Here is a 14,871-nt window from a genome sequence, read left to right as displayed (position 1 = left end):
AAATAGGGGTTACAAGGCTAACAAACGCACTTTTTACTTTAATGAATATTTCATAGTGTAGGCTATTTAAAGTTTGTTTACTTAGGTTTTAGCTATTTAGAAAAATCCACTTAATATTCACACTATTATTGCCAGGAAAACATCATTTACACACAGAGGCATGCTACCACACATAAGGAGTAAGTTGTCATATGACATATTATCTAAAAAGTACTCTCTGCATTTTAAATATGTTTTATGGGTTATTATTATGTTTGGCTTTTAGTCTGAATTTAAAATTATGAAATACAAAACATTTGATTACCAAAGAGCTAATACAAAAATATAGACACAAAACAAAGAGTTCAATAAATGAAATAAAAATAAGGAGAACCTTTCCACAGTTAATTTATGTTCAAACAACAAGTGCACAGAATGTTTATTTAACCAGCAGCTTAAAAGTTTAACAGTTTCTTTTAGTGTAAGATGATATTGCACATTTTGTTTCGAATGATAATAAGTCCTAATTTAGGTGTTCAAAACCAAAATACAATGACACTGCCAAATAAATAAAGCATGTTGTCAGACTTTTGACCTAAAAACGTGTAATTACTTACTATATCCCTTGTGACAAGTTCCCCATATGACCACAAGCCCTTGTCTCCCTTATAAATAATTCATAGCATAAGTGTACTATATGCATGTGATCAGTATGCTATATTATAACATCACCAAATTATCTTGTCATCTTGTCTTATTTGCAAATATGTCCATTTATGCTCATATGATTAAGAGTCATGAATTTCTGTTAAGAGCTTTGGAAAGCTCGACCCATGTACCTCTGCAGACAGTGATGGCATCACCGATTGTTTTTTTATATGTGTCATTTCAGAGACGCTTGAGTCATTTGCGCCCCTGACGCACGCGTTTAGATTCCGCTCTGAACATCTCTTTGTTTACAGATCTGGATTAAGCGCTCGTGCGGCGATGATGACTCATATTGCACCATGATTCACATCCTCACGCAGTCGCATGCATTCATCCTGTGCTGTTCGCTTCACTGCAGTATTTCCCCCAGTGAGCGACAAGCAGTGATGCACACTGGATGTCTCTTAGAAGCAAACAGTTTTGTTCAGCTTGTATATGTTTAATTCAAGAATAAATGCTTGAGGGGTAGCCTATTACAGCATTGGCTTGAATTTTAAACAACACAGGACGCATTCTTGCGTTTAAACAGCGTAGCGGAGACGCGTTTTGAATCTGTTTAAAACTTGATACGGCGTCTTAAACAGCAGCCCTGTAAGTAAGAGCGAGACGCGACGCAAAGGTCCATAACGTCCATCTGACGCATGTCTACAAAGACCAAATAATATAGCGCTGACGAAACGCGTTGTCTGTATGGTGTGTCAATGCGCGTTTTGTTAGAAGGAAAGAAACGGGATGTGAAATCACGCAAGTATCTCGAGACCCGGGTTTAAAGCTATTTAAATAGACCCGACGTCTGAGGGGAAAAAAAGTGACTCTCTTCGCGTGAGACGCTATAACGAGACACGACGCAACGCTACCAAATACGTTAGTAACGCAACGGAATGAAACCGAACGCAGGGGTTTAAAGCACGTTTTGAACAGTTGAGGGCGTCTTAACGAGACAAGCATAGAAATAACAGACAACGGCGGAAGACATCAGACGCATGTCATAGACAAACAATTAAAAAACAGCGCAGACGGAACAAGAACGCGTTCTGTTTATTGTGATGAACAACCTCGGCATTCCGTTTTTATTGTTTCCTCTCTATACGAGCTCATAATTAAATAACCTATACAGCAACGCTTGTCTCAGTGCAATGTGTCTTTTAAACCGCTTTGACCATTTTACATTTATAGCTGAGTCTTTATAAATGTGATCCTGTCCATCGAGCGTCTATTTCTGCCGAAACCCGAAACCTTAATATGATTTATCGTCGTTTTACGATGTATGTTTTTTTCCCTTTCAGCACTGGATAGCTCCTTCACTTTTACAAACACGCCCTCCGTCAAATGACTGACAGCAGAAATGACCATACACCAATCAAGGGCACTTTCCCAAACCCTATAAGGTGATGAAGAAGACGGGACGTTAGTAGTGTTGGGAAGTCCGACTCATTTCCCCGAATCGGTTCTTTAGAACAGTTTAATTCAATGCAGCCGCTCGCAACCCGAGAACTGGATAAGTGCTCTGACCGAACGATTCTGACTTCCGAATCGGTTCAATAAACGATCCCTTCGCGAATCGGACATCACTAGATGTTGTAGCAAATGGTTTCTGCCGTTCTCATGCTTTAAGACTGGAGTGGACGAAAGAGGGCGGAGTGTGTTTGTCATCCAAGTGTGAAGTACTGACTCCCTGCCTCCGAAAAATAGGATTTTTTCTCTCATTCGATCACGTCTGTTGTGATCCAGCATCATATTGGGAGGAGAGCATCGGGGATCCTACACATCTGCTGCGCTCATTCAAGAAGATACAAGACCAAACCAGCATCACTAACACAAACAACACCAATGCACCTGAGGGGAAAGGGATTACCGATACAATAAATGTCTTCAGGCCAGCAATCAAGTGGTAGAAATGCGTGGAAATCCACAGGTGAAAATGCTGTGCTGATTTGATTCATTCCAGCTGTGATTTCTCGCATCAGATTTGATGAACTGAAGCTGGTGAGGTAAAAGAGCGGGATTGAAGGATATGGCCATAATCTGGATATCGTTACTCTTGCAAGTCGGATTTGTTATAGGAACAAATTATAGATATGCGGAACAGGACTGGGACCTAAAAGGAAAGCTGCCCATTTATAATACGCACAGCAACCAGCAAGCGCACCTCCGGAAGCCCCATTCGGGTTTAACGCAGAAGATTGAGGAGCAGGTACCCAGAGTGGTGACTGCGTTTCTGCACACGGGGGATTCCTCCACCTTAAAACACGCCAACTGCTCCAGGAGATATGAACTGGGGGTGTTGCGGGGAAGGACGCGCGGAGACGCGCATCACTCCATGCGCAGCGTCCTGGACACAGTCCTTCACGCCACAAACTTCCTCAACATGATCCTACAAACGAACAGGTCCAGAGATCAGAGCCCTAGACGCGATATGGAGTGGTACCACGCTCTGGTCAGGAGTATCCTGGAGGGAGACCTCAAGATCCATCGAGCAGTGGTCACCTTGAGCACCGAGTTCCCTCCAGACGGGCCACCTGTTTACCTTCAGGCCACACGGGCAGCTGGAGAGATCATTCTCCAGGATTTATCCAGCACTGCCCACCATATGTTGAAAAACAGAACGGCAGATACAGAGTGGTACCATGAGCATAAAAATAAAAAGAAGACCCATCTCCAAAAACGTGTGCTGACTCAAGATTTTGCCTCTTTTGACGCGTCTGTGCGCAGTGGAGAAAGTTACGTTACCGACAAAACTCAGATTCACTGGTCAGCTCCGTATTTGGAGTGTGAGAATGGGAATTTCATTCCCAGATGGCTCTTGACACTGTCTGCTGGCTTCTATGGCCTCAAACCCAACCGGAATCCAGACTTCAGGTAACTTTGGTAACATTTCACAATGGATGTACTTGTGCTTATTAGTATTACACGATGCAATGCAGATTATCCACACATAATCTGTTATTATGAGGATTAATATAGCATTAGTCTTTCATGAAAAACTTTTTAATGAAATCTAAGAGCTTTCTGTCCCTTCATCTACGCAACTGACACTTTGATGCTTCAAAAAGTTCATAAAGAGATCATAAAACTAATCCATATGAATTGAGCAGTTTAGTCCAAATTTTCTGAATAGACTCGATCACGTGATGAACAGATTTAATTTAGGTTTTTATTCACATATAAACATTGATCAACTCACACATCAGTTGAGGTAAACGGAAGCTCAAGCATGTTCGCTTGACGCGCGACATGATGGTGAGGTTTATTGTGGTGTTATGCAGCATGTTTGAGCTTCTGCAAGAGGCTTGTTTTTGCACCTATTTATGTTCGCTGATCAATGTATATATGTGAATAAAAGTCTAAATTCAATCTGTTCATCATATAAAGCGATAGAGATTCTTCAGAAAATTTGGACTAAACCGCTAAATTAATATGGATTAGTTTTACAAACTTTATGAAGCTCAAAGTGGTAGTTGCGTAGAATGTCAATGGAGGCACAGAAAGCTCTCAGATTTTAACAAAAAGATCTTCAAACGAATGGCTTGCAGGTTTGGAGCAACATGAGGGTGAGTAATTAATAACAGAATTTTTGGGTGAACTATCCATTTAAAGCATTATTATAATTATTTCAAAGTTTATTTGTAGCTATAGCATGGTTCACAATACATATTGTTTTTAAAACAGGTTCACAGAAAACATATGATTCAGTGTGCATTTAAGTCAGGAAGTATTCTGATATCTGTCAGAGATGAGTGTGTCAAAGTATGCCCATTATTACAGAATTACAACATTACCTATTGCTGTAACAATAATTATTTTTATTGTTCACATTTTAGTATTTTATGTCAAAGATGCAGTTGGTTAGAATGGTAAGCCATCACTGAAGGTGTAGAGAGTGCTTCTAAAAATAACCCTGGTTGCATAGCAAGAAACCCCTTGGCCCCTGAACAATCAGCTCGCTTCTCAATATACAACCACGGTCATTGGAGATGTTTGGATTGATCAGGCTAACTTGGTGGAGATGTTGTGTACAAGGATCCTCGACTCTGTTCAAAGATGTGTTAAGGGGCACCGGTAACACCGGAGCTCGGAACACAGGAATAGGGCTGTTTTCCTGTTTACTAATTAATCCCACATGGACTCAGGTTTTACAGCCGGAATTGTTCTTTACAAGCTGCAACTGGTCCTTTAATATTAATGCTAGCTATTTTTCAGGCGAATCATTTAGGATTTCAATGCATTTTACTGCGTGGTTGGACTGTGGTATATGTATCAGTTCAGGAACCAAGCTCAATTTGTAGCAAAATGGTGTTGGCAGTTACATCTGCCATCTTCAAATTCTCCAGTCTATCGTCTAAATGAGGTAAGCCAGCGGAAGCCAGTGTCTCTCTGGGTTTGTTCAGTAGTTATGCTGTAATTTGTAACCTCTCTGCGCAGGTCGATATTTGGCCAGGGCTTCGTCTTATGATGACTAGTATCCCCAGGGTAATGAATTCCGAAACACTTGCTGGCCATGACATTAAGGTAGATCCATCCTGTTGTCTTTAGGCCCACTTTTTGCCACCTAAACATATTAATAAAGGGGCAATGGAGAGGCGAAGGGGTGTTCTCCAATGCAGCGTCTCAAGCCTTCACTCTCAGGATGCCTTTCAGTCAATACGATAATGAATAAATAATGAAAGATGTACTACAGCAACTAGAGGCACCTCTCATACATTTGAGACATTTTTAGATTAATGTTGTGTGTCGGAATCTTAGACTTAGACTTTTTATCATGGCAGACTTCTTGATATTTATGAAGTGAGACTTGCAGGCCATCAGGTGAAAAGTTAATTACATCTAGTTGAGTCTTTCTTCACTTTGACAAGTTCCATTATCTGGTGTAGCTTGAGGTAATGGACATGTAGATCACACATGTGATGAATGGTAAATAGATTATTATTAATTATTTTTATTTTTTTTTGGATAAAATATGAAAGCTGTGCTCACCGCCACAATGCCAAGTTGTTGTGACTGGTTGCCAGGGTGTTGCTATGTTGTTGCTAAAGAGGTCTGAATGTTTTTTTTTAGCATGTTGCTACTGTTGGGGTTGAATCAATAACGTGATAATCATACCCCCCCCCCCCCACACACTTTGTCAATGTATTAAAAAAATGCATTTGAAAAATTCTTACACACAGTGACTTGAATACACCTCTTTTAACATGAGCATGTTTTTAAGTTCTGAAATATTTTTTATTTCAATATATTTTGGGTGACACAATGAAAAGCAGTGGTAGATCATTCTAGATTCTAGAAGATGAAAATGTATTTTTCTCTTAGCTCATAATGAGCAACAATGATTGTCAGTATATTGAAGGCTATGCTATTCTCTCACAGATGCTGCTGTTTTATGTAGCTGGGCATTTATTTAATGATTTTACCCTTAAGTGTCCCATTTGATTTTGATTTGAGTACTGTCCCCAAACTGTTACAACAAAGTCAGAACCTCACAATTCTCCAGAATCTCAGTGTATGGCGTAACATAAAGATTTGTCTCCACAGAATTTTTGGAAAAGCCAAACATGTTCATTAGAACAGAGCGTTCACATACATATGGCTATTTAGTGTGCTTTCATTGTATTTTAGTATTTAAGTAACTCTTCTTCTAGGTCATTTCTCCTTTGTCAAGTGTGAGTAAGGGTTGGCTGGAGAGAAAAGTGAACTCTATTAAGGCTGTCCGGTCTGCCAGGGGTCTCTGGGGATACACAGATCCACAATGTCCTATTATAACCCACATGGGATGTAGGTCCTCTGCCCTACAAGCCCCTGCCAAGAGCCCAAGGGAGGCTGACGTTGGAATAGGCCAATTACTACTGACATGGTAGTCTTAAAGAGCCAGTGCCTATTCTGTAACATCATGTTCATACTTGTCATAACAGAGGACTCAAAAACACTCAGGCATTTGAATTGGCATTAGAATGACATTTTGCAGTTGTTGTGTATACATATATATATATTATATGTATACACATATAATATGTATAAATTTTAATATGTTAAATATATATATTTAATATGTTAAATATATATATTTAATATGTTAAATAAATATGTTAAATTCCCATAGAGGCAGGCAGATTTTTATTTTTAAGTATTTTTTTATTATTAATTTTTAGGATACTATGCATCCTGATAAAGTTATCTTGGCCTTTGGAATTAAAATAGCCCCACATCATCACATAGCATTCACCATACCTAGAGATTGGCATGGGGTACTTTCCATAAGATCATCTCTCAATGCAAATCAAACTAGCTTTTAGGCTAACTGAAATAAAACCATGCCAATCTCTAGGTATGGTGAATGCTATGTGATGATGTGGGGCTATTTTAATTCCAAAGGCCAAGGGAACTTTATCAGGATGCATAGTATCCTAAAAATTAATAAATAAAAAAATACTTAAAAATAAAAATCTGCCTGCCTCTATGGGAATTTAACATAGGGGTGTACACACTTATGCACCATGTATTTTAAGGAAGAACATTTATTTATTTACGATACATTATTCATTCACAAAGAAAATTGGTGTCCTAAAACGTTGGATTTTTCCTAATTTTTTAAATTAAGGCATTAAGTTCAATTTCCAAAATATGATTTTTTATTCCTCTTTTTAGTCAACTTTAGCATGGGTGTATTAACTTATGCATTGCACTGTATGTGTGTGTGTGTATGTGTGTGTGTTTGTGTGTGCGTGTGTGTGTATGTGGTTCAGGCATTCCCTATGTTCTCTACGTTACCCACAAAGATGGCAATATCCAACATCCCTGTCCTTGTGGGGACATTTTTTGGTCCCCATGAGGAAAACAGCTTATAATCATACAGAATAATGTTTTTTGAAAATATGAAAATGCTAAAAGTTTTCTCTAATGGGTAGGTTTAGGGTTAGGGGATAGAATAAAGTTTGTACAGTATACAAATTATTATTTTTATTCCCAGAGGTAACATCTTTTTTTTTTTTTATGTTATTAACATTTCAATTTTATAATATAAAAAATGTAATATTATCATATTAAATATAATATATACTCCAGAGGTCAAAAGAAAGGAAAGAAGTCTCTTATGCTTACCCAGGCTTTATTTATTTAATTGAAATTTTTTCTAGTTAAATTTATTTTAAAATGTAATTTATTTCTTATAGTTATCAATGTTCAATCTTTTTTTTTTTTTTTTTTTTTTTTGCTGCTTAATATTTTTGTGGAAAAACATTCCTTTTTTTAGGATTCTTTTATGAATAGAGAAAAGAACAGCATTTATTTGAAACATAAATCTTTTGTGACATTATAAATGTCTTCACTGTCACTTGAATCATGTGAATAATGTGTCCTTGCTGAATAAAAATCTTACTTCATATATATATATATATATATATATATATATATGGATCATGTGACACTGAAGACTGGAGTAGTGATCACATGCATCACAGGAATAAATTACATTTTAAAATATATTAAAATAGAAAACAGTTGTTTTAAACTGTAATAGTATTTCACAGTATTACTGTTTTACTGTATTTTCCATCTAATAAATGCACATTTGGTGAGCATAAGAGACTTCTTTCAAAAACATTGAAGTCCCCCAGTCAATCATTTTATCCCTTAAAGGTTGTATCAGCGATTTCAGGCCCAAACATAAACGATCACATTCATCTAATCTTTCCTAACGATCCGTTAGCTGCCCGCCCCATAAGCATGCCGTCAAAAAAACGCGTCTCTGTAGGCAGCCTAGGCTCTGAGATCTGCACACAAAAACAGTTGGTTTCACCACCACTCAAAACCAAAATAAATAGTGTTCCAACCAATCACCGACAGGGGTGGGTGTTGTGAGGTTTTGCGCTCGTGCACGGCTGCCTATGACGGCTGCATGTGAAAACCTCACAACACCCACCCCTGTCGGTGATTGGTTGGAACACTATTTATTTTGGTTTTGAGTGGTGGTGAAACCAACTGTTTTTGTGTGCAGATCTCAGAGCCTAGGCTGCCTACAGAGACGCGTTTTTTTGACGGCATGCTAATGGGGCGGGCAGCTAGTGGATCGTTAGGAAAGATTAGATGAATGTGATCATTTATGTTTGGGCCTGAAATCGCTGATACAACCTTTAAAACTCATCTTTGATCACCAAAATGACATAAGGTTTTTCCTTGAAAAAAATGTCTTCATGCCTTAAAATAGCTTGAATGTAACTCTACACCCTTGCCTCATTTAGTAAATGCGTTCTATGAATATGCAAATGAGCCCCGCCTCCACTCACTCACACCAGCTCAGAGATCCACTCGTTGACGATCACACGTTGACCTGATTGGTTACAAGGTAGTTTGTGACGTCAGAAACACCAGCGATTTCAAACCATGTTTTTAAAACCTTCTTTGGTTCACTGCAGGAGAAAACACTCAGCAATGGTGTTGACTTATGAATTTGCACATGGTTTGTCTTAAAGCATATTAAAAACACCACAGACATATAAACAACATTAAAAGCTTGATTTTCACCACAGGGGGACTTTAAAAATCTTAATCACTTAAGCCATATTTTGAGATATGCAGTATGTTGTGCAGTAGTACATAGCGAACATGAATGCATTGGAAATGGCTACTATCAATAGTGATGTCCTTTCTGACCTCTTGTCTAAACAAATTCAGTCCTTTGGGAGAAATCCATCCATTTCCTTTGTTAGCTGAAATTAGAGTGAACATGGTTTCTTGCTGTTCTGCTCTATTTGAATTGAATTTCAGTTTGGTATAAAAAAAGGGGGAGCTCATTAAAAAGAATACGCATGGAGACGGATGTCACCTCTTTTCATCCAGTGCGAAGCTAAATCTCGCCACGAGCGCTGTTATGCTAATGTTGCCCAAAAAGAAAGGAAGACCGTTAGATAAAATTCAATTAGCCAACAAAACCTGCACAATGAAACAGGAGACTGCTATACATCCTCTCTAAAGAGCAAACTGTCATACTGCCTTGGACTTCATGAAATATGGATGGATGAAGCGTAGAGTAATTTTTAGTATTTGTTCAGGCGGCGACAGAACCTCAGCTAGCTTCAAGGCACATGTCTATTGAATGGCAGACAGCCTTAAAAGCATCCTCTTAATAAATCAAGTGCACTGAAGCATTATGTTTTAGTATGATCTCAATGTCATGTTGTGCTTCTATTTTAAGGAAACAAAATGAGGGAAATGTGAGGGAAATGTATTAGGTTGACAGGACGAGTTTTTGCTAATGTGACTCAAGGCCTTGGTTGGATGATGTGGTCTCCTCTGTGACACCGGGGTCATTCCATCGAGTACTGTCGGCAGTTATCAAAGCAGACAGCCCAGCGATCTTTAATGTCAGCGAGCGCAGTGACGGCATCTCTTTGTGCCCTCACATTTCGGTCTTCACCACCCCTTACCCCATCGCCATTACCCATCCCCGTCAACAAACACTGTCTCTTCTGCCTTTGTTCCGTTACAAGCTAATTTGTGATTTGCTTTAGTTTTTCATCTGCGGTATTGCATAATGCTGACAACTTCCTTAAAGATAAAATAACACTCAGTTTCTTATTTGGAAAATTTTGGAAATTTGTTATATCACATCAGACAGCAACTTAGTGTCGGCCCAGATCCAGCCCACATCTGGTACACATGGATTCCACATGGCCCAGATGTGGGCCGACACTATGTTGCTGTCTGGGATGTGATATAACAAATTTCCTAAATTTTTAATTCCTAAATTAAATTACCATTGTGAAAAATAAGTCACCTTTATTTATATAGCGTTTTATACAATATACAGATTGTTTCAAAGCAGCTTGATATTGATAAACATGAAAATGGTGCATTTCGGCTGTTGTTCAGCTGAGGTCAGTTCAGTGTTGATTCAGTTCCAGTGTGAAGATCATCAATTATTAACTTAGTAATGTATAAAGCAGTTCTGCAAAAAAAAAAAAGGATGTCATCATACATCTCAGCTCAGTTCTCATAAAACAGCTTTAGTACAGTCAGATCAATAATATTGTTGAATATTAAATGTCCCCAACTAAGCAAGCCAGAGGCGATTAAGTGTGTAGCCTACTTACTGTACTTTTACTTTGCACTTTTAGTGTAGGCTACTTCAAACTTTTTAGCCCTTCTCAAACAAATATCAATGATAATATTGTGGTCAATAAAACAAAATGCATTTGATTATAATTAACATGACAATGTGTACAAAACTAAAGTAGCCTAAATTCACGTTTATTTTGACATCAGTCTGAGGTGTCGTTGCCATAACGCGTTGCTATGGGTTGCGTCAACTTGCGTCAAGTTGCGTGTGTCTTGTGGTGCGTTCAAGTCCTCCTGGGAAGTTCGTACATACGAGGTGGGCAGTCGTGCTTATAACGGCATGTGCGTTCAAGTCACTTTCGTCGGAGCAAAATGGTGGAGTACTTTCTCTTAATTAATTACACAAAAATACAGTAAGGTTCTTAAACTCTTGTTCTAGAAAATGAAGAACAAAGAAATGTGCATCAGGTGTGCTTTGTATTTTTATGTTTTTAATTAATTTATGAAGCCACTGCCAGCACATCGTTACATGTTGCATTGTTATATTATAATACTATCATATTCTGTGTTGGCGATTAGCTAACTGAGCTGTTAATAGAAAAGCCTGACAATATCACAGCTAAATACCTTTACGTATTGTGTATTCTGCCATGTTAATCACTGACACGCCCCCAACTCGTAAAGATCGGAGCTTAGAGAAAATCCCGAGCTCCCCACTGGTATTTACGACACTGTGGTGGCGTTCAAGTGCGTTCAACTCGTAAATACGATCTATACGAGATGACTTGAACGCACCATTGCTTCGGTCTTGACTGAAGGGGTCAGTCTCCGTTTCCGCTCCGGAGTAGTGTGTGGACGGCAGGCATAACCGTAGCAAAAGTTATGCGTTTTAAAATGAAAATGCACTAGTGTAAACGTACTGTAGGTATATCCAGAGAATGTCTAATAGGAAGAGAATTGGCACTCTCTGGTTACTTCCGGTTTCTGGACTGGCTGCAGTAACACGTCTCTGTCCATGCGGGGGCGCTCGCAGGCGAGTGCAGAATGAATGGGAGTCTATGGGGTTTCACCCCCAGAATCCACTTTTCTCAGGATGTAATTTTTTGTCTAGTAATTTGAATGTTGTATTTGAAAGGAGATGCAAAGAAATTACACATTGCTGGGTGTTAGATTTTTTAGAATCACTTATTTGCTTTAAAAAAGTCTTTTAAAATGTCAATGACGTCGTACACATCGTACAACCAGAGATACTGCTTTACGGCACTCCTTCAGTCACTTTAGTGCTTTCGCGCTCTGCACTTTCTTTTCTCTCGAGGCATCGACAACACAGCTGACACAGGTAAATACACGTGCTAGAATAGTTTTTGTTGTTTTAAAAGACCACGCCGAAAATACACACACACACGCACAATGCCATCAAGCATCTGGTCGTAATCAGTCCTTCACTGACCAATCAGGATTCATTAGCAGAATGCTAGCGTGTTCCGGCCAACAACGGACCAACTTGTAAGAAATCGAAAGGACATGAGTACTCATTCATTCGACTTTTGGACTATAATCTATATTGAACTTGTGGAATCAACAATAAAATCTACGTTGATTCAACGACAAGCAGGAGAAAGAGATACATTTAGCCGTCTAGCTCCATAGACTCCCATTCAGTCTGCGCTCGCCCGCGATCACCTCCAGTGGAATTCTAATGGAACTGCAACCAAGATCGATACAATGGGGCTAATAGGAAGTGCCAAGGCTCTCCGTAGACGGGCTCTGGTATATCACAGTCTGCTCGGGAACCGATGCTCTCGAGCCAAATATGGTTCTTTCAGTGAGTATATGGCTCGAAGGCAAAAAAAATAAAAGATAGTGTGTCGATTCAATTAAAAATCCACATATCACATATTTTAAAATATTACATAATTCATTGAAGCCTGTTTGTCATGTATAATACACCGACCAATCGTCATCTGGCACAAGTTCAAATTTCATTGGACAATGTGAAGTGGAGCGGTAATTTTCCAGTCATTTATAAATAAATCGTTTGAAAATTACATGAACAGACGAATTTGCATTTATGAAGCGATCTGAATCTGCGTCTTTGAACTAATGGATGTTAACTGACTACAAAGCACTGCACAAAACCAGCACCAAAAGCATTTATGGTAAGTATAGTATTCAAGTCACTTGTAGTCTATATTGATACACTGTTTACCATTTGATGAAACTATCATAGTGTGATAAATGAAGCCCTGGCCTACAAGCTTATTATTTGATGTGTAGGCTGACAAAAACATGCGAAATGGTGACTTTATTATTTGAACATTTATGTTAATTTTGCAGCAATAGTATAATAGTACAGAAGCCTACTACTGGTCAAACATTTGCACACACATTACTGTTTTTGTTTTTTTAGAAACAATTTTCACTCAGTAAATTTTACAGACAATTAGAAAGAACTGGCAAGTAATTTTGAGGTAGTAAACTAAAAAACAAAATGAAATCCTGCACACTATGAATACTTGCAAAAAGTATCACAAAATATTTATTTATTGCATATACCTGATGAAGGTCATAAGACCGAAACTTTACTAATGAAAAGGTATCCACTTTCCACAAATATAGGTTAAATTTGGTGTCCCATTATGTAAATAAAAAGGCACAAAACATTTTTAATTGTAGCAAAATATCGCATTTAACCCTGACACCAGAGGTATTCAAATCAAAGATAAAACTTTTTTTTGTTTGTTTTATGGCAAGTGTAAATGTATCAATGCCTATTAATCAAATTATGGTCCCAAACTCGCTAGTCTCTAAAAAGTTTAATTTTGGTTACATTTGCATATATATTTTATATATTTTTTTTATTTACCTGATGTTAATGTGATGCTTATTGCTAGAAAATAATCACAAATCATGGTTTCAACCTATTTAGTCATGTCTAAAATTGCAGGGTTGCCAAAAAAGCTAATATATCAAATATAATTAACATAATAAATATATTATATTAAATAATTTACAATCATACAATCATATAAAAAATTGTTTAAAAAGATAAAAATGCATTTGTTTTTTAAAAGTCCTATTTTATACTTATTTCTCAGAAAGTAAGAAAAAAAAGTCATCCTAACATACTCCTATGTATTACTTCTTACTCTATAATGTATTAGACCAGCAAGCTAATGTACTCTGAGAAGTTAGAGAAGATTTTGACAATCATGTATATACAGTATAATACATAGACTACAATAATACAACAGACAGCTTCAGACATTTTCAACAGCTCTTGTCAGCTTCTCCATATCTCATTTCAATCTCAGGGAAGACTAAAATACAAGCTAATCTCACATAGTCTGCCACAGTAATTACAGTCAATTTATACTAATCACAATTATCATCAGGCTTTTCATCATCAAGACAAAATGATGGCACTGTTACCAATCCACTTTCTGTCTTATGAGTTAATAATGGCAATACACAGCCCATAGGTTCTATTTGACCTTGGATGAAGGATGTGGCGTTTGAACACAGCCGCTAAAATTAGCACACTTGCTTGGCCAAGGCTTCAATTAAGACGAGCAGAGGCTATTCCATGACTGCAAGTTCTGTGTCTGTCTGAGAGGAAGAAAGAGAAAAATACAGGAAACGGAGACACTTGCAGAGAGACACAGACAGATCTCTGTTACCTCAGGCAGTCTATCTCTTCAGTGTTTTCTGATAAATATTTGCATGCCTCCAGGACCAGCGTTCACGACAGTATATCTTATAATGATTTTTTACCTGCAGTAGATAAGAAAAATGAAGTCTAAAGGTTTATTAACATCATTCTCATATGAATCGGATACTATAAATCGACTTTGGCCTACTTCCTTAAGCCTCACAGACCCAAACATTGATTATATTAATGATACATTTTCATAAATATCTAGTTCTGTCATGAAACTCTAGAGGGCCCAGGCTGATAGGTCCTACATGCAATCTGCAAGCAATCACATCATTTACCACATGGCACAAGCCGATTGACCTCCGCTGATCCTGCAACCAATGATTGCTAATGTCAAAGATTTCAATCATTTTTGAATAAATGAGCAAAACTAGAAAAAGGATAAGCACAAGATATGTTTAACATAAATAAGGTTAAAA

General features: G+C 37.9%; 1 protein-coding gene across 2 annotated transcripts in view; it reads left to right on the top strand.

The window, feature by feature from the left end:
- The first annotated feature begins 2,314 nt into the window (after positions 1-2,314).
- The window catches only part of gpr158a (G protein-coupled receptor 158a), a 106,304-nt gene continuing 93,747 nt past the window's right edge, over positions 2,315-14,871 (top strand). For both annotated transcript variants that reach the window (XM_084103577.1, XM_084103576.1), the window contains exon 1: positions 2,315-3,546. In XM_084103577.1, the coding sequence (XP_083959703.1) occupies positions 2,702-3,546 (845 nt within the window). In that variant the 5' untranslated portion in view covers positions 2,315-2,701. The remainder of the gene's footprint in view (positions 3,547-14,871) is intronic.

The sequence above is a fragment of the Abramis brama genome (genome assembly GCF_963993115.1).
Source record: "Abramis brama genome assembly, chromosome: 24".
Classification (NCBI taxonomy): domain Eukaryota; kingdom Metazoa; phylum Chordata; class Actinopteri; order Cypriniformes; family Leuciscidae; genus Abramis; species Abramis brama.
The sequence above is the reverse complement of the archived record's forward strand: the minus strand, read 5'-3'. Positions and strand labels throughout refer to the sequence as shown.